Genomic DNA, 19,194 nt, shown 5'->3' on the forward strand with positions numbered 1-19,194 from the left:
TATGTATACGAAAGTCCTCTTGCGCAGCCACTTTCCTTCCTATTCACTCCCTTCTACGGCACGCTGTCTACACGGTAGGACTTGTGTGTGTCGAACATTCTTACGTGTGTCGCTCCGTTTCGAGTGTCTCATGTGCATCACGCGGGAGCCACAGTTGTACACGGTTCACTTGACGAGTCCGACACGCGGAAATAATCATAAACACAAAGGTAGAACAAAAAAAAAACACAAAACAACAGAAAAACACAGAGTTGGATAGCATCGCACGGGTGCCAGGCGTAGACAAGTATCTCAAGGGGCAAGGAGAAGAAGGGGGTGGGGGGGACAGAAAATATATGTGTATGTCCGTATGTCTGCATATATAAAGAAAGAAAGCACGCGACAGGCAAAAGCAGCGGCAAAACAGACACGCGTGGAGATTAACAAGTGCAGAAGGGAGAGATATACATAAAGCGAGGCGGATCCCAGCACCAAAGCGTCGCTGCACGCAAACACGCGAGCGCGAGGACACAGAGAGAGAGGGGAGAGAGAGAGAGATCTGCACTAAGCGCGGCGAGAGTGTCAAAGACGCAGCGTGTGGAGGGAACGAAGCTCTTCTCGGGCATGAAGTCCACTCGGATCAGTTTTTCTCCCACATTAGCGAAAGACAAGAAGAAACGCCTCAAAAGAGAATAACAACAGCACCGAAGAAGCAAAACAAAAAAACAACACCAATAACGAAGCAATGGAAGGGGGAATTTTTTCACTCGCCTACAGACGAGAAGGAAAGAAAAATTGAAAGGCGAGAAACAAGAGAACACTCATACACGCCTGCGCGCACTGTCAAAGGCCTCCACAGAGAAAGAGAGAGAGAGAGATGGGGGCGCCATGAACACACGTAGACCGACATCCAAGGGAAAAGGGTGCGTACACAAAACAAACAAAAAAACACACAACACAGTTTTCAGAGAAGCGCAACACAACAGAGAACGAACAAGGTAAACAAAAGAGCACCAAAACAATGGCAATGGGAGAAATGCGCATTACGTAGAGACTGCCCTTTTCTTTTTTCTTTTTTTTCGGCTCTCTTATTTGTTACTCGTTAGGACGAGGCACAGACTGCTATCCAACCCGTTACACGACCAACAACACGCCCTTTACTTTGACAGCGATGAAGTGACACCCTCGCAGCACAACCACCACCACCAGGTTGAACCACTTTACCGCAGACAGTCCCAGTTCACACTAAGCCATGCACGCACGCGGTAGACCTCCCTTTTTTCTATCCTTACCCATGACCGCCGCAAGGATACGCATACAGCACCACGCAAAGAGGCGTCCTCCTACGCAGCACACACACGGCGACACAGTACGAGCACGTTAGCTGTGTCCACAGAACATGACACAAATTCGACATAACAGCAGAAAAAAACAACATGCAGACACGCCTTAGGTTTAAAAACTTGAAAACATTACACCTCAGCCCATGAAGATTGACAGCAGCAATCACCAAACAAGCACCTCTGCTGGCACGCATGCACCCGCGCTATTCAGTTACTTTGTTTTATCAAGCATATTTTAGAGAAAGAAGAACCAGATCCAAAAACAAAAAAAGAGATTGACATGAGAAAAGAAGACAAAGAAGGATGAGCACCGCATCGCACACCACTCTCTATCCCTTTCTCTCACCCAATCGCCCTTCTTCTACTTGAAAACAGTTAACAACAATGTTACTCTCTCAGCGAGAAGACAGAACAAAGAAGAAGAAAAAAAAACACGGAAGACAGAGCCGGCAGGGCAACGCCAAAGAGCCGGCTGTACCCGAGTCGCCTGAGTGTGTTGTGTGTGTGCTCATCTTCGTGAGCCTGTCTCTGGGGCATAACACTAAAACTGGAAAGAGCGGGAGATCACTAGAAAGGGGGAAAAAAGAAAAACAAAAAATATATAGAAAGCGGTAAGGGGTGAGCTCGGCATTTAAATTTAAGAAAAAAAGAGCGATTCAGGCGCGTAGTGCGCAAAAAAAAAGGAGAGGGCGGCGGGGAAGGGAGAGGCACAGCAGGAAGAAGGAGAAAAAAGGGGGCAGTGTAGTGGGGGAATGAGTGACTTGGTTGATAGGCACAAGCAAGGAAACATAAAGGGGGGGAGAGAGCAAAATAAGGTCCACACAAGTGTTCCTTTTTCACTCTTGTCTATCGCCATACCCTCGCCGCTCTCCCTCGATCTGCTCTTTGTGTGTTCTTCCCCTCCCCCTCTCTCTCACTCTCCGTCCATTGCTCCATTTCTTAACTGGTCTTTTATGTCCTCCGCTCCACACACACTCTCTCCCTCTCGCTCCTCGATGCTGCTATGAGCCATGTTCAATGTTTTTCCCTTGCTTGTTTGCTTGCTTCTCCTTTGCTCCTTTTTTATGTGTGTGCACTGCACTCGCGCGCATACGGCAGGCTCACCGCACTCCTCCCCATCTCATCGGACGTGCCCTGCCGCGAGGCCCTGCCTCTCCCTTTCCCTCTCCCGGCCAAAGCATGTGCAAGACACTCTCCAGAAAAGCCGCAGGAAAACGCGAAACAACGCGCTGAGAAAGCAGAGAGAGAGAGAGTCTGACGACGTATAACAGGACGAGCACGTGCCCGTGGCGCCACCTCCTACTTCGGGTAGCTCCCGGAATCAGCAGCCGGATTAAAGTGAGGGTGGGTTGAGAGCTCCTCTGAAGAGTGGGCAAAAGCGCAGTTAGAACCGTACGAGCAAGTCCCGCCATTCTCGATGTTCATGCACATCTTCGTCTTGGCCTTGCTACGATCAATACCGCGACGCTGGCGCTGCGGGCCACGGTAGCTGCACATGGGCGGCTGCATGCTGTACTCTGCCGGCAGTTGCCAGTGAGTGGTGCGCGTATTGTGATCAATATAGTAGATCTCGCCGTTGGGAGTGTACGCCATCTCCCAGCCAGAAGGCATCTGCATCGGCGGGGGAGCCATTGGCGCGTAGCCGCGGCGATGGGTGTTGTACCCACCGACGTAGGAGTTCATCTGCATCTTTGGGGTGGTGAAGGGAAGGGCGGGAGGACGAGTGAGCCGAATGCAGGCGTGTAGCGACGGCGATTGCTCACTGAAATACGCAAGCAATGGGAAAGCCCACACACAATACTAAAAGTGGGAAAGGGAAAAAAAGCGAAAGGACGGACCGGGGTGCTTGGAGAAAGTAGACACCACAGCAAGCGAGAGAGTGTGTGGGGGGAGAAGAGGGAAAAGCGACGACGGAAGAAGAAGAGCCAAAAAAGGATGAGTGTGGGGAGGCAAACTCAAATCCAGAAACTTCAACTCAGCGGTTCTCTCACTCTCTGTGGGGAGGGGACGGTATGACGTTTTTCTGCCCCTGGGAGCAACACACAGAGCTCGAACGGTAGGGAAAGAGAAAATGAGCAGTAAAGTAGAACGACGGCTCTTCGGCGAGTTGGTAACAAAAAAAAAAATCGCAAAGACAAGTTCGATGAGATTAAATTTGTTGGACACACACACACACACTCACAAAGAGGAAAGAACAGCTACCAAAGCAAAAAAAAAAATGTAAGCCAAGAGACGAAAAAGAGAGGGGACGAATGGTGGCCAATCTCTGAGTGTGAGTTTTTGATGTAGCGAAGGGGGAGAGGCGGGGGGGGGGGGGGGGGGGAGGAAAGAAAACGCAACGGAAGTGGTGGGATTCAGGTGGAAATAGAGAGAGCCAATGAAGCGCAGCCGAAGGGGGGAGGGGGGGCGCGTACGTGGCAAGTCCAACAGGGCGAAACGTCGTAGGAGGAAAAAGGGAGAAGAAAAGGACGAAGTGAGAGCGATGCACTGCATGCGAGAAGCATGCAAACATTTAAAAAGCGAAATGTGACACTCGTGAGGAGGCGAAGGTGAACATCACAGTGCGGCGCGCTGGAGAGTCTGCTGGCCTTTTGGGGGGCATCTCCACTCCTCTTCTCTCTTCTTCTTCACATCATTAAACATCATTTGTGAGAGAACGAGTCGGAGAGGCGTACACATGCATAGCAGTTCCCTCGCAGCACCCACAGTGCTAGAGGAGACAGTCAGCACACACTCAGCGATAATAGGACGGGGGAGAAAGGAAAATACTGGCTAAAATATTTCAGCCGCACCGATCTCCATCTCGCGTGTTTTTCTTTTCAGTAAAATGAACTTGAGTTACATGACGCCTTAGACGCTTCACCTACAACATTATACGGTTCCTCGTTAGCAAAGAACGACTATTAAAACGAGCGTAGAACGACACGCAAAATGAAAAGAGAACGAAAGAGTGAACCGATGCGCATAGGCACAGCGACAGCGAAGTATGGCAGTCACACACACACACACACACATACACGTGCACCGAGACACAAGCGAGCACCTTTGCATGAACGTCGGTCCACTGCAGATGGTCTGAAGGCGCCGCAAAAAAAGGGGTTGAGAAGAAAAGAAGGGAAAGACATAGAAAGGGAAGAGTACAAAGAATGGGGGAGGGAGACAACGCATACCACGCACCCTCTCGTACTGACCTCTGTGTTTCTGCATTCATCTTCTCTCCCTCCCTCTCACACACCTTAGCAGCTTCACTCCCGCGTCACTATATTGCACGTTCTAGATCGAAACGAGTGACGCTACCGAGTACACAGACACACACACACACAAAGGGTAAGGTGAATAACCTGCATTCGATGAGGACAGCAGCAACAACGAAATGCCCTCCACTCGTAGTCGCGTTGCCTACTTCTTCACGGAGCGGAAGAGCCTCTTCTTCTTGTGCGCAGGTGCGCCCTTCCCCTCGGCGCCGCTCGACTGCGTCACAGTGCTCTTCGACTCCACGCCCTTGTCAATCTCCTCGCGCTGTCGCTTCAGGATGTTGCGCAGTGTCGGATCAACACTGTTGCTGTGGCGCTTCTTCTCCGATACATCTGATAGCCATTCCTCGGCACGCAGGAAAGCGACGTTCTTCATGGCGTCCGCGAGCTGCGCACTGCCAACAGTCATCATAGCGTCCAGGACCACGCGGCCGGCCCACGGTGAGACGGCCAGCTCGAAGACGTGAGGCTTCAGCTCGTTCATGAGAAGCTTGCGCTCGCGGTCGAGTTGGCGTGTACGCACCTCTCGCAGAAGTGCCCGTATGACGTAACACGCATGCGTGTGCAAAGCGTAGGAGAGAAGGGCATGAGAGAGAACCTCGTAGTGCTTGGACCGGTTCATCACCCGCTGTTCTTTGCGGCTCACCTTTGTCGCCTCGGTCGTCTTCGCCGTGTGACCCGCCGCGGCCGCCTCCACCGCGTCAGTATTGCTGCCGTTGGTGCATTTTGCCTGCACCACCACCACCTCCTCCTCCTTCGCTGCGTCGGAGATGAGCTGGTGCACGGTCTGTATCACTGTCACGTCAGGAGCATAGGCGAGTAGCTTCTGCATGACACGCGAGCCCTGCGCGTGAGAGAGAGCCTCATGCAGGTGTCCCGCGTAGTAGTTCGAGAGGGCCTCCACTAGCGGTGCGCGCACTCCCTCTGGGGAAAACTGAAGGATCGACTGCAAGAGAAAGGACGCTGCGGGGTGTGTGACGAGGTTCGTGAATTCAACAGACTTGAGAAGCACTGCCAGAAGGGCGCTCGCAAACCCGCCGGTGAGGTCCGTTTCCACCAGTTTCTGCAGCACTGGGGAGCTGACGGAGTTCTGCGCGAGTGTAACAGCCTGGTCTACGAGGAGCTGAGTGTGTTTCTCGGCCACGGTATCGCGTGCGACCTCGACGAAGGTGCGCAGCAGCACCGAGCGCACCGGGTCAGTGGCCACGTCCACAATGGAGCTCTTGGCAGTATCGCCGTGACTAGAGAACGCCGCCTCGTCGCTCCTGGTTGTCGTCGTCCTTTTGGAGGCCTTTCTGGAGGGTTTCGAAGGAGAGGCGGTGTGGGCAGCGCTAGCGGTACTCGAGCCCGTGTCGTTGCCGTTTGAAGGAGAAGTGGCAGTCGCTGACACCAGCAAGGCATCCAAGAGCGTCTTGCGCGCTGCCTCCACAAAGCGCACGGCTGCCACGCCAACAAGCACCGCCCCTTTTGTGTGCGTGATGGCGTGCAGAATATCGGCATTGGTAGATAGTGCAGCCCACACGTCGGCACGTTGCACATCGTCACCGTGCTCAAGAATTGCGCAGTAGACATGAACGTTGGTGGGTGTGTTAGTGGCCCCTGCAAGCTTCGCAGAGCTCCCGAGAAGGCCAAAGTCAGGCAAACCATAATCCTCCTCATCGTCACCGCCCTTCTTCGCTGCGCCTTCCTGCACTGGCGTGGGGGGCAGCAGGTAGTCCGCCGCGTACTCGCTGAGATGCGCTGCCATGGCGTCCTTCACCTCGACCGGGGTGCGAATATGACGCAGCAGCGCCGTGAGCACGAGCGACTCCTCAGAGAAGCGGAAGAGCGATTGTACGGCCTTGTCTAGCGTGTCGGAAGCGGCAATCGCAGCTTCGTCGCCTTCCGGATCCGCCTCCGCGTACGACGGAAACAGCGCCTCAACGGTTCTGCTGCAGCCATCAGCGACAGACTCGACGTACTTGGACACTACCCGCATCCCATACAGATGAAAACTGAGGCTCTTCAGATGTGGCAGAAAGTGCGGCAGCACCACTTCGACGCACTCCGGCACCTCCATCAGCTTCTGCGCAACGTGATTGCCAAAAGGATGCTCGCAGAGACGCTTAAACTCGTCCTCGTCCACGTTCAGCACGAACGCCTCAGCAATGTCCTTCTTCTGGCGTACTGGCATCTTTTCTAGCATGCGCTGCAGCACCGAGTTGCCAACCGGCGACTGTGCCAGGTCTAGCAGTTTCCTACGTACGTGGTAGAGCATCTTCACGCGATCCATGTTGTCGCAGTGGTCCAGCAACGTCAGGAGAATGTGGTGCGTCGTCTTGTTGAGCGAGAGTCCGTAGACGGCTGGAAGGAGCTTCTGTACCACCTTGGCTCGCTGCGCCGGCTTGCCGTACAGCACAATCGCCTCCACCTGTTTTAGTGGCAGCGACTTCCCCGTTGCGACGCGCTGCGCAGGGTTCTTGAGAAAATCCAGACGCATTCCAGGCATGGTGAGTGGGTGGGTGCCTTTCGCTGTAGGTGAAGGAAACACACACAATAAAAGCAAGCACTCAATCGAGCAGAAGCGACGCGGTGCTCTGTGTGAACGTCGGTGCTTGTGGAAAGACGGGCACTCTGTGGGAATGCTGAAGGTCCTGTAGCTCTTTCGGCAGCGTGGAGAGAGGTAATATGAGAAGACGGGGAGGGGATCGGGAGAAGAGAGATCAAAGAGCTCGGCCTGTGACCGCGCACCTCTGTGAAGGAAGACACCGCCCTCCTCGATGCAGAGCTCCTGCCACAGCTGTACACTACGTTTTTTTTGTCCTTTGAAGATGAAGCAGGAGTCCATGTGTGTGTGTGGGGGGGGATTCCAACTCCAGCACTACCTTCCTCAACTGCCGGAAAAAATATACATATATCCGTTCAGTTAAGTCGTGATGCGAGGACACCAAACCCACAGCTGTGACATGATCGCACTGAACCCGTCTACTCGTGGTGTACGTCCCCTGACCAAGCGCCGTGTGTGGCACTAGTGCCGTACCTCCATGTTTTATTCGTTTGTTTGTTTGTTGGTTTTCGTGCAGAGAAGCCGTGCTCGTATGTGCGTGTGTCTTCTGTGTTTGTCTGTCATTCTCTCTCTCTCTCTGAGTTGCGCTTATTGCTCGCCTTGACGATGTTTTCTTTTTCTGCTCTCCTCCCTTCCCCTCCCCCTTCCCAACCTTTTTCGTTAGTGCGTAATACACGGCTACAGAGCTCAGTATCGATACAGGGGCACACGGAAAGAGGCAGAGAAAAGGAGTGAAAATAATCGAGAACCATACCCACTCTCTCTTTTTCCCTTGCTGTGTGAAGCACAGATGGGCAAGCGAGGGGACGGCGGGCAGGCTGACACAGGAAACACATATAATATATGGATATAGATGTACACGCATGCGTGGTTGTGTGCGCGTGCGTGTGTGTGTGTAGGTGTTCAGAGCAAGAACGGAGTCTCACCAGCGTGGGGAGACAAAGAAAAGAGTAAAAACCGATGAGGAGGGAGGAAGAAGAAGGCGTGGTGACAGGAGTGCACTACGAGGCAAGAAGAAGAGTACGAGGATAAACACATAAAAGAGTAAGTGGGGAGGGAAAAAAACAACAACACAACATGACACCACCATCGACACAGTAGCAATAAGAAGACATCGAAACAAGAGAGAGAGGGGGGGAGGGAGAGTGACACGCGGCGGGGTTGCAGGGATGATTCGCCATGCTAGTGAAAAAAAAAAGAAAAAAAAAACGAAAGAACCGAATGAGCAGCAGCTGCTGCATTACAGGCCTGGCGTGCTGCTGTACTAGTCTACATGTGGAATCAACGAGAAGAGAGAGTGAGAAAAGAAAGAGTGGCTGTCGCTCTCAGCAGGCAGCGACATGTCCACCAATGTGAACGAGGAGTTTGAAGACAAAAAGACGAAATAGGGGACATGATTGATCACAGCCGCTATCAGCATGGTAGTCCTTGCATACATAGCCTTGACCTCGTGTAGGAAACAGCGAAACCTAAAAGTGGAGCGACAGCGCGGACAAGCATCAAATGGCACAGGAACGTCAGCATGTGGGTGTGTATGTATGTGGGTGTGTCTGATCGTGGGGAGATGCTTTTCCACAGCGCATTCAGAGCTCACACGGCTCAGACACACACACACACACGCCCGCCTGCAGCTACATACCCTCCTTGTTGATGGCCAACTCCTCAGCGCCCTCCACAGAGACCTACCTCTCCCTCCACCTCACCCCCGAGTTCTGTCTCAGTCTCACGTTTTGTTAGCGCGGTGAGCTCCTTGCATGCATTCTGGTCGGTAATCTCGCCTGCAATCAGACGCAGATGCGCAAGATCATGACCTACGACAACACATGCCTCTCCCGGTGTGTTTTCACTCTCTGGCAGCGCGCCGCTCGAGTGGTTCACAAGCGAGGCGCTCGTCGGAGAGAAGGCATCCGGTACAGTAGAAGTGGAACTGCCCCGCCTAGGTTGTGCAAGTGTAGCTGAATCGGGTGCAGCTGCCTGTTGCTTTGGAAGATGAGCTCCCTCCTCGGTGCTCGCTCTCGTAACCTGTCGTTCAACGCTTGCGACATCGCCCTCGCCCTCGTTGGACTTAGGCACCGAGAGTCCTCGCTGACGCAACAGACGTTCCTTGACTGCTTGCTTCTGCGTTGCACGCTGCGCCGCGGCGGCGCCCTCGACAGCCTCACGCTTTTCCCGGTTCCGCGTCGCTTCCTGCGCTGCATAGATGCCGTCCACTATAAGGCGCGTGATTTGCATCCAGCACGTTGATTCCTCGGCGAGCACGCACTCGCGCGCATCTGCCGCGGCCTTCTGAAGGTCCTTCACTTGGCGCTGCTCGCAAAGCTCTGCGTGGCGCCGGTTCCTCTCTGCCTGAAGGCGCGCCCGCCCTTCCTCCTCAAAGAGGGCTTCATCAGTCGCCAGCAGCGTCCCATCCAGCAGAGACCCCGGTGTCGCCGCGGCCCCAGTCGTGGTGGTCGCCAGCGGGCAGAGCGCAGCACCAGAAAAGCGGCTTGACGCGCTCTTTTGTTGCAACTGGGCCAAATACTCCCGGGAGCTGCGCACCGACAAGGCACGACCAGAGCCCCTCACCAGTGGCAATCTGCTCCCTGGAAATGGCGGTTTACTGGTACGACGTCTGGCAGACGTGAGGCGACGATCCACCTCGGGGGCTTTGATGAAGCACCCGGCCCCCAGAGGGCGGTACTCCTTCTCCCAGCGAAAAAGCTCACTGAGGTCGGTGGTCTCTTCACATCGGATGCGCTCGCAGCCGGCAGCGTGGGCCGGTAGCAGCGCCTCGAACTCGATGGCCAGGAGTTCTGCAGTGCGCTGGTCGTGCATCCGCAAGGCCACTTCTTTCTCAATCTCCTCCATCATGACTCGCCGCTGCTCTGCGCGCTCCCGTGCGGCCCTGATCACAAGCTCTGCTGCCTCGTCTCCAGCAAGGAGTTCGGCGCGTGCCTGCAACGCCTCGATAATCAGGTTTGTGAAAGCCACCTCCTCGCCGGCGAGAAGGTGACTGCGAATACTCTCCTCCGCAGAGACATAATAGTGGCGCTGCGTTGCACGAAAGAAATCCTTGAAAATGGCCTCGTCTTCGGTATTAGTCTCTGCAGCATCTCGGTTTGGTGCACCTGGAATGACCAGGCTGTGCGCTGAAAAGACCAGACTGGCCTCAGCTGATTTCGCCGCACCGCTCAGTTTGGGCGGAGAAACCGCGACAGGCGAAATGCTCGTAGCGGCTACCCGAATATTCCGCCGCCCACGCATGAGTGCGGCGGTGACGGAAGAATGATTGCCCTCATATTGCCGGTGCTGCTTCAGCTTGTACGGGCTAGGTGGACGTGGCGTCAGCTCGGCCATAAGGCTGTGAGGCATCCCACCAGCGGCGTGACCAAAAGTAGGCGACTCCCCCTTGCTGAGACGGCCATCTTTGGTAGGAGACTTCATGTGTACAACTCGGCCAAGGTGAGAAGACATGCAAGCGGAGGACTGATTCTACTTGGCTGGCGGCGTGGTGAGGGAAGTAGTGCGTCAAGACCGCAAGAGAGAGAGATGCGTATGTGTGTTCGTCTTTCTGCACGGAATGTGTGAGAACGTAAGCCTGACGTACAACGACGGATGTATCTGTTTTGCTATGGTGTGTGGAGTACACTCACCAACAAGGCGTGAGGGCGTGAAGAGAGCAGAAGGCAGTAGGCACCACAAGCGGGTGGAAAATAAAACAACACGAAAAGTCAAGCAAATCACTGCGAGTCGCAGAGACACTTTGCGGGATGAAGGAAAATCATGAGGCCGCTGGCCACCCTCTCCTACCGTATTGAGAGAAAGGAAAACGGCATCGCTGTCACATGAGTCAAGCAAAGAGTAGCGCCGCATATCTCACAGTGCCCGGAAGCACATGCGCGCAGCGTTACGTGGAAGCCGTATTGCCCCCCCCCCTCCCCTGTTTTTCCGCTAAAGTGCGGGTGGGAGACGCGCGAGCATCTGTGTACGCCGAACTCTTGATGCTCAGTGTACGCTCGCCGTGTCTCCCACTGAGATGCCGTGAGGAAAACATCACGGAGGGGCAAAGAGAAAACGAGCCTCTCCACCTCTGAAGCTCTACCACGCATCCGACCAGGCCGTACGAGTGTTAACTGAGGTTGTACCCTTCTGGCTTTGAGAGGGGAACGAGAGGAGATACCTCTTCGACTTGTGAAGCGCAGCACCACACTCCAGAACACGTGAACTCAATACCACCCGAAAACAAAGCCGACAACACAAGAGTCAACAAGATCCAAACCTAGGTTGCGTCACGAGCACACACATACCCATCACGGGAGGGGCACATCAGTACATCCGCCACGACTGCCCTCATGATATAGTAGGTTTTCTTCAAGGCCACCCAGCACCTCTGGCACCGCACTAAGCACGATCAGAAGTGAGATGTCCTAGGAGAACCTCAGAGCGCATAGGCTGCTACTGCCACTGTTAGATACGACTCCCCGACGCGCAGGTGCTCAGTGTGGATACACCACAGGTACACCGTTGGCACTCATTGCCGTGCGCCGCGACCATCCCAAGCCACGCTGCATGCTCCCGTCCATGATGCGCGTTGGCTGCGCCTGAAACCAGAAGTGTGGGTCATCGCCCATGTTCACCGACCCATCCGGGCGGTGCCGGGCGCGTACACGCAGCTTTTCTGGCTGCATAGCGTGGAACTCGAGGAGGGCCTCGACTTCCTCATCGACCGGCGCCGCTGGCTCAGGAAGCCCGAGCTTCTCATAATACTCCTGGACCTGAATATCCCACTTGGTGGTGAAGAAGGTCACAGTGCTAGGGTCTGGCGGGATCGCCCTCTCAACAGCGCGCAGGCTGGCCAGGCACGCAGCAGAGACACTTGGCAGCATCTTCAGATTCGTCGGCTTAGTGAAGCTACTGTGCAGGCGGTAGTTACTGCGATCAGCGAGGGGAAAGTCGCGCTGCTCCTCGTCCGCCGTCATCGTTCTCACGTGTGGGATGTAGCTAGTTTGCTTGAAGAGAAGGCACAAATGCCGAGTCGTTCCTGCGTCCTCGGTAGGTAGTGGAGCAACGTAAGGAACAACAACGTCGCCCTTGCTATGTAGCCCCTCCGTATCCACAACTGTGTCCTTCACCGTGGAAACCGCTTGCGGGGCAAGCAGATTGGCCACCATGTAATTTAGGAAAAAGCCGCGATCAGCCCTCTGTCGATCCTGCGAGAGCGGCACGCGATACGGGTAGTCAGGGGAAAGCATGACAAACGTGTAGTACTTCGCACCTGCCTTGGACAATTCCTTGTGTACTACACCTGCTGTTTTGGCGACATGGCTAGCTTCGCTCGCAGCAGCAGGTTCCTCCTCAAAGAGGAAAATGCTCGGCGGGTGCTGAAGATCTGTCAGCTCTATGTAATTGCCGCAGTGCGCCGTGAACCAGAAGTTGCGCGGCGTCATGTTCGTCTGAGGAGGCGGCGGTGGGATCTTGTCGCCGTTCTCGTCCATGAGCCGCGCACGTGTGCTGTATTGGCCAGGGAAGACGACAGAGAGGTTTACGTTTGCGTTGATGTGCGGGACGTAGTGCGGTATGATCTCGTGCTTGCGCAGGTATCGCAGCAGCCGGGCGCGATGCTCGATCCAGCGTGTCGACTGAGGCGATGGCACGAGCATTCGATGGTCCTCTTCAGGCACGGGCGGGTAGGCCGTTCGCTCGAAATCACTAGCGTTCCAGTAAATAAAAAAATCCGGCGGCGGAGTCAAGTTGAAGAGATGCGGTGTATCAAGCTCCGTCTCATACACCGGGTACTCGAACATGCTGTCCGACAGAATCGTTTTCTCGTATGGGTACTGGAAGTCGTGCAGTGCCTCGGGGCGGGGCAGCTTCTCGATCTGGCGCGCCTTACGGTCCATCTCGCGCTGCTCGCGTGACCGAGCATCCTTTGTGCTAGACTGCGTTTTCCAGCCCGGCATGTGATACGATTCAGTGGCGCATTGCAGAACGTGCCCCGCATGCACCGCTGCCACAGAGCTTCGCAGAACGCGTCTCATGTCCTGTTCTGATGAAAGTGCTGCTGCTGTGATGAATGGGCCGAGGTGAGACGAATCAGAGAGAAAAAACTCCGTACGTGTGTAGATAAAGGACAAAATAGGGAACGAACAGAGAAGATACTGCCTTGAAGTTGCTAGGTGGCCATGTGGAATGAAGGTGGCATTCATGGTAGTCGTAGCGTTGAGGCTAACCTCCAAGAAGGGGCAATGCAACATACAGACACCAAAAGCGAGAGAAACAAAGGTCCTTTATGGACACAGAGGGAGACAGTCTTCAGACCCCCACCTGCATTCACCACTGGTACACTGATGAAAACATTGCCCAACACAGTTTGATTCTCCTCGCTTGGCGAGAAGACAGATAGAGAGAGAGAGAGACATCCTGTAAAAGGAAGAAGAAGTACGTCTGTTGTCGGCATAACGTGTCTCTCTGTCGGTGTATCGTTTATTTGCCAATGGACACTCGCCCCCCACCCACCCTGCCCTCACATTAAGTTTGCGCACAGACATGCAAATTGCAAGGCGATAGAGGGGCGGGAAATAAGGAAGGGTCATTCAGCAGATGACACAAAGAGAAGAATGAAATGTGCACATGGACGTAACAACCGGATTCGTCGCATCGCTTGCCAGAAAAAAAAACGCGACCGAGTAGGGGAACGTCATACCATGCCTGAAAAGGCAGAGCTATCCTACATCGATGAAAGACGCAGCGCACTGCAGCACACAGCCACAGTCACATATGTGCGTGTGTGGGTGTGTGTGTGGGGGGGGAGGGGGTTTCACACATTTTTCTACTCGGTCACTTTCTTGGACTTCTTCGCAAAGAACGCTTGCCGGTACGTCGTAACGGGCACTATCACCTCCCCTCCCGACGGCATTTGCGCGTTCCGGCCTACGGAGCGCTGCCGCTCGCACTCGTCGGCCGTCTGTCCATCAAGAAAAGTCATGCATTTTAGCCACTCCGTGTCTTCAGTGTAGCGGATCATGTTCTGCCGGGTGAGGCGATACGCCACCTGCTCGCCAAAGTAGGCGCGCGTCGACTCCTTGACGTGCAGGACGCTGTACCCATTCACAGGGTCCTCGGTGTCAGCCTCGTCAACGCCGATCGTCTTAATGAATTCCGAGAGCGACGTGTCGCGGTCCACTGTGCCGTTGCGGTGCTGCTCCTCTCGCCGCGTCTCAATGATGTGAATGGGAATCTCCGGCATCTCCGGTGATGTGAGGAAATCAAAGTCGCCGGTGCGAAGCTCCGTCACAACTGGCCCGTGTGGCTTCTCGCTAAGTTGCCTATACTCGGCCTCTGCTTCATTCACGAGGTTGTGCATCGCCGCTCCGCTGTTGGACTGTTTGGCCGCAACTGACCCCGGTGATGAAGGAGGTGCCACACCGTCGCTTAGAACAGTGCTAATACCCGCGCAGAGTAGGGCCGTACCTTTGTGGCATGCTTTGCCACGATAGAGGAAGGCAAGAGATCAGCTCGAGCGGGGGACGCGAATGAGCGCAGTTCTCTGAGGTGGGCCACAATGGATAGAACAGAAAAACAAGTGCCGGATACAGAGCCGCCGTAAGTGTGGCGGCATGCAAAGAAAGTTGTGCAGACGAGAAGGCAACCACACTCGCACAGTTGCGCGCATTCCGGTGCTCGCTCACCTACAGACTAATCAGGTCTAGTAAGGGCACCGTTTGCGATCCTGCACGCAATGAGGGAGGCACAGAAGAAGAGGGGGGTGAGGGGAACAGATGAGACACCGAACCCCATGACCACATTTTCATCTCTCTAATGGAGCACTACATACACGAGCATGGTGTGTCGGTGAATCCTATGTGCGTGTCTTTCGATCACTGAGCTCAGTTTCCTCGCTGTCTGCACGTGCGTGTTACTCGCAATTTAAACCGTATGTCCCCCGAGGTAGGGATGGAGAGAACCAGAGAGTTGGTGAGGCATCGACCACTGACCCACCTCCTCCTCCTCCTTTGCTACTCGCTCACTGCGCTGCACTTGCATCGATCCCCGTCCACCCACCCCCGTCGCCCTCACTCCACCTCAAACCGTCGGCACATCACATCGAAGAGCGATCAGAATATGTTTTATCCGTTCTTTGTCGTCTTATAGCGCGTGGAAAGGCACGGTGCCGAGACACACACACACACAGAGACTTCAAAAGAGGTCCTCGAGGAGGTCATCTTTGGGCATCTTGCGCGTTCGCAGGTACGCCATAAGCTCCTTCGGCTTGGACTCGAGGCCCTTCATCTCCCAGTACTGCTGCACCGTAGCCTCCACCGACTCCTTCTCACTGCCGTACACGGAACTGCAGGTCAGTGGTGGGTAAACCACCGGAAGGTACTGAGCCTTCTGCTGAAGAGGCGTCAACCGTACGCTGAGCGGGTGTACGACGTTGGGGACACGGAGAACACACCCCGCCTTAGGCCAGCACCAGCTCATCCCCCAGTACACCGCCAGCCATTCCTCCATGGTGGCCGGTACTTCTGCGCTAGACGAGGCGCTGTAAGGTGCGCTCTGCAGCACCTCATGCATTGCTCGATTACCACCGTGGAGAAGACGGTCAAGTGAGGCGCGAGAGCTCTCAGAGATACCGTAGTGGTTCCGATTGGTGGCCAGTGCGTACAGGGAAAGCACGGCGCGCCGACGCACTGCGGCGTGATACGACGTGGCCTCCTTGTGTTCTTCGAAGACTCGGATAAGGTAGGGCACTACATGTCCTGCGACAAAACTGTCGTCCTGCAGATCTTCCTGAAGGTAGGCGTAGATGATGGAGCTCGTTTGCCAGCGAGCGCAGCGGTGGAGAAAGTATGAGACGTCGTCCAGCCAGAGATTCGAGATGCGGCGCTGCTCGACAACAACACAATCTCGCAACGCGATTGAGGTCTGTGCGACGTTCGGGGGCACAATCATCGGTGCCCCACCGCTCTCGAGAACAGCGACTGTAAGGACTGGCAGGAGAGCAGGATCGCAGGGCAGCGCCTCGTCCGGAGTTCCAAAGAGGTCCAGCGCCACCACCTTGCCACACATGTTTGCCTCGTCGTCATGCACCACCCAGTCATATCCACCTTTCGGTGCAAAGATGGTCAGCATCGCTGGTACCATGGCACGCCGGACTGCTGACGATGCAACTTCTGCGGCAGAGCTCTCGGGACACAAGAGAGATCGAATGCGCGTCGAAGTGGCGCTACTGTTGGCAGACCAAGGCGACGTCGTCGATAGGGGTGGTGGTAGCACCCGATCTGGCAGGCCCACCCTCGCATTCCCATCGTCGCAGTTCTCTAGTGGTAAAGGCAGCGCAACCTGCATGGCAAACTCGCCGGAGTCGTTCAGGTGCCAGTGCCTCACCATCCCCCGTTGTGACACCCACGTTGCCGTGTCGCAGACGGCGCCGTCGCCGACACACGACGGCCACAGCAGGTGCTCACCAAGGATGGGAATCGGTGGGCAACCGTCGTTGCGGTGAAACAGCTGCAGATCAAGCACCTCCTCTGCCTCGATAGCGTCACTTGGCACTGGTGCAGTCGCAGCACCGACCGCCTCCAGCTCTTGCTGGCTGAGAGGCACGTCCACCCCACGGGTGTGATGGAACACCTCCTCAAAGGACGAGATCATCTTGTGAAACGAGGACACATACATGTCCGTGCCAGGTGCTCCCCAGCCGCGCCGTAAAGCGATCTGTGGCTTCGGGAACGCATTCCAACGCGTGTCGGCCAGCCAACGCAAGCTATCTGGACCACACGCCGTATGAACCGCCACTGCACGTGATTTGCTCGCGCGGGCGGGAACACCGGCGTCGAGGTATAGCATCAGCTCCTCTTCAGAGGAAATAAGACTCTCTTGAGACGCCGCAACTCCAGGCTCCGCTGACGGTGCGAGGACGCAGCGCCACTTGCCTGAGACCGCCGAGGCGTCGAAAGGTGCTGGAAGCTGGACTTGACTCAGAACATCGCGAAGCGAGAAGACGAGGAGACCGCAGTGCGTCTCTGTTAATGGCGCCAAAGTTGAAAGATCCATCATTTTCGAGCAGGACTGCCATGTGGAGGACTAAAGTATGCAAGGCGGAAAACTCCAGTAGAGTTTTTGAGGGTGATGTAGGTATAGTGCTTCTCGACGGCCTCAGTAGTAGCTCAGTCGCCGTAAGCAGCTATACGTCCACTCCGAGAGGCGGCCTCTCCGAAACCAACGCTCGAAGAGGTGAATGAGACAGTCAGTGTCCTGGGAAGGGACACGTGAAACCGCCTCCACTTGCCGAACCCCCCGATGAACCTCTGCTACGGCTAAAGGGAAGTACGTACGGTGGGTGCTCGAGCGGAAGCCGAGCTCCAAAACAGTAGAGAGAAGGGGAAGAGGTGGAAAAAAAGAGGGGATGTCATTTGACGGGCACACCAAATTTTGGTGCTAAGTGCATGGTGCTGCTACAGTAATCACAACCGTTCGAGCCACGTCCACGATAGAGGCTGAATGGTGCCTTGCACAAGTCCAACAGCTACGAAGAGCGAGCCTAGTAGTGAGGCTACCCCCCCCCCTTTTTTTCACGCTCGACTGAATTGCAAGGCACAGAAGAAGCAAGTGCGCAGCACTGCCCCTTTTCTTGTTCCTACCCTGCCACTGCCTTGCTTGCATGTCTACTAAGAGAAATAGGTGCCCGCGCAAGAACGAAGGGAAGTGAGAAAGACACAGTATTCGTGGGTAAAAGAGGCTGATTTGTGCGTGGTTAAGTTCTCATTTCTTCTCTCCCTTGCTGTTACTGAAAGAAAAAAGGGGGAAGCGTGACGGCATCCTTTAAGGCTGAGGTAAAACCGAAAAGGAGTCCGATAGAGAGAGAGGGGGGAGATGACGATGGTCAAAGGGTTTGCCTGGGAGTGGGCGCACGTGCGTGTAGATGTTTGTACGCAGGCCATCAACAGCCTGAAAACAACACCCTTCAAAACTAAGAACAAGAGCACGCCCTGTACTAAGCCCGCCTTCGCAGACCCCGCAGAGCAGCACATATTTTCGTTCTTTTTGGGGGGGAGTGCCGCAGGGAGCACTCGGCACAGGCTCTCCTCGCACCAGCAGCTGCACTCGCGCTGGCCTCCACAGTGCCGCCAACAGCGCTCTCAGTAGAAGGAGCGAGTGAGCACCTTGCGAGACCGCCCATGGGAGCGCACATCGCTACTCTTATTCTCACGGTGCTGCGCATTGTTACAGCCATGGCCGCCGCCGCCCCGGTGAGCTGAGTGCCCACCGCAAACTCCCTGTCCGTTACGTTCAGCAACGCCACTGCGTCCGTGCTTGCCGTGAAGTGCAGCGGTGACCTTTGTCGATGCCAGTGATGCGCCTTCTCTTCTACGAACACTATCACGCCGTGGGTCACCTCTACCACAGGCGTAACCAGCTTGCTTGCGTTGAACAGCACGACGCCGCATGGTGGAGGTATCGTCTTGCCCCTCGTCGTCGTCGTCGTCAGCTCCATTTACTTCAAACGCGCTGTCCGCTTTTCTGACAAGCGAAGAGGAGTCGCAGTCCTCGTCGTCATCCGCCTCGCTCTCCTTCACGTCACTATCCTCTCCTGACGAGCAAGCCTCACCAGGCGCTCCAGGGTCACCCTGCAGTGGCTCCTTCGCCTTTGCCGCCGCCCGCTCCGCCTTGCGGCGGAGTATGTAGGATTCCATTAGCGCTGTCATGTGACTATCCTCTTGACCTGCGAACTTACGCGCCGCGATGCGGCCCAATCGCGTCTTAAGTCGGATAACACGCTTTGTTTTGGCTAGCTTTGCTTGCTTCTCCTTGCGCCGCTCTGAGCGCGACTTCATGGGGTCAAAGCCCCGGCTGTAAGGATTACCACGCATGACGCTACGGCTCACAGCTTTAGATACATACACAAACACCGATGCAGCAGATAGTCGCGGAGTCGTGTGAATGATGAGCTGATGGAAGGCGGAGGCGTGTGAATACCCGGTTTCTTTGCACCACAGCCGCGCTCCTTAGTGTCGCAGAAGGAGAGAGAATACTGACTAGTTGGTGGGGAGGTACGGTGCACCGCGCAGAGCCAATGAAGGTGTACAGAGGA

General features: G+C 55.2%; 7 protein-coding genes across 7 annotated transcripts; all 7 read right to left on the bottom strand.

Annotated features, from left to right (window-relative positions):
- Window positions 1-2,621: 2,621 nt before the first annotated feature.
- Window positions 2,622-3,005, bottom strand: LPMP_321830 (zinc finger protein 2, putative; the record flags this gene model as incomplete). The annotated part of the gene is made up of 1 exon (XM_010703566.1): window positions 2,622-3,005. The coding sequence occupies one exon, from the start codon at window positions 3,003-3,005 to the stop codon at window positions 2,622-2,624; it is 384 nt and encodes a 127-aa protein (XP_010701868.1).
- A 1,716-nt stretch (window positions 3,006-4,721) lies between these two features.
- Window positions 4,722-7,064, bottom strand: PUF7 (pumilio/PUF RNA binding protein 7, putative; the record flags this gene model as incomplete). The annotated part of the gene is made up of 1 exon (XM_010703567.1): window positions 4,722-7,064. One exon carries the CDS (start codon window positions 7,062-7,064, stop codon window positions 4,722-4,724), a length of 2,343 nt encoding a protein of 780 aa, XP_010701869.1.
- Window positions 7,065-8,783: 1,719 nt separating this feature from the next.
- LPMP_321850 (hypothetical protein) lies at window positions 8,784-10,364 on the bottom strand (the record flags this gene model as incomplete). Its single annotated transcript, XM_010703568.1, has 1 exon — window positions 8,784-10,364. One exon carries the CDS (start codon window positions 10,362-10,364, stop codon window positions 8,784-8,786), a length of 1,581 nt encoding a protein of 526 aa, XP_010701870.1.
- A 1,232-nt stretch (window positions 10,365-11,596) lies between these two features.
- Window positions 11,597-13,138, bottom strand: LPMP_321860 (hypothetical protein; the record flags this gene model as incomplete). Its single annotated transcript, XM_010703569.1, has 1 exon — window positions 11,597-13,138. The coding sequence occupies one exon, from the start codon at window positions 13,136-13,138 to the stop codon at window positions 11,597-11,599; it is 1,542 nt and encodes a 513-aa protein (XP_010701871.1).
- A 791-nt stretch (window positions 13,139-13,929) lies between these two features.
- On the bottom strand, window positions 13,930-14,463 carry LPMP_321870 (hypothetical protein; the record flags this gene model as incomplete). Its single annotated transcript, XM_010703570.1, has 1 exon — window positions 13,930-14,463. One exon carries the CDS (start codon window positions 14,461-14,463, stop codon window positions 13,930-13,932), a length of 534 nt encoding a protein of 177 aa, XP_010701872.1.
- An 833-nt stretch (window positions 14,464-15,296) lies between these two features.
- Window positions 15,297-17,159, bottom strand: LPMP_321880 (hypothetical protein; the record flags this gene model as incomplete). The annotated part of the gene is made up of 1 exon (XM_010703571.1): window positions 15,297-17,159. The coding sequence occupies one exon, from the start codon at window positions 17,157-17,159 to the stop codon at window positions 15,297-15,299; it is 1,863 nt and encodes a 620-aa protein (XP_010701873.1).
- Window positions 17,160-18,241: 1,082 nt separating this feature from the next.
- On the bottom strand, window positions 18,242-18,973 carry LPMP_321890 (hypothetical protein; the record flags this gene model as incomplete). The annotated part of the gene is made up of 1 exon (XM_010703572.1): window positions 18,242-18,973. One exon carries the CDS (start codon window positions 18,971-18,973, stop codon window positions 18,242-18,244), a length of 732 nt encoding a protein of 243 aa, XP_010701874.1.
- Between the last annotated feature and the right edge of the window lie 221 nt (window positions 18,974-19,194).

Source organism: Leishmania panamensis (genome assembly GCF_000755165.1).
Source record: "Leishmania panamensis strain MHOM/PA/94/PSC-1 chromosome 32 sequence".
Lineage (NCBI taxonomy): Eukaryota > Euglenozoa > Kinetoplastea > Trypanosomatida > Trypanosomatidae > Leishmania > Leishmania panamensis.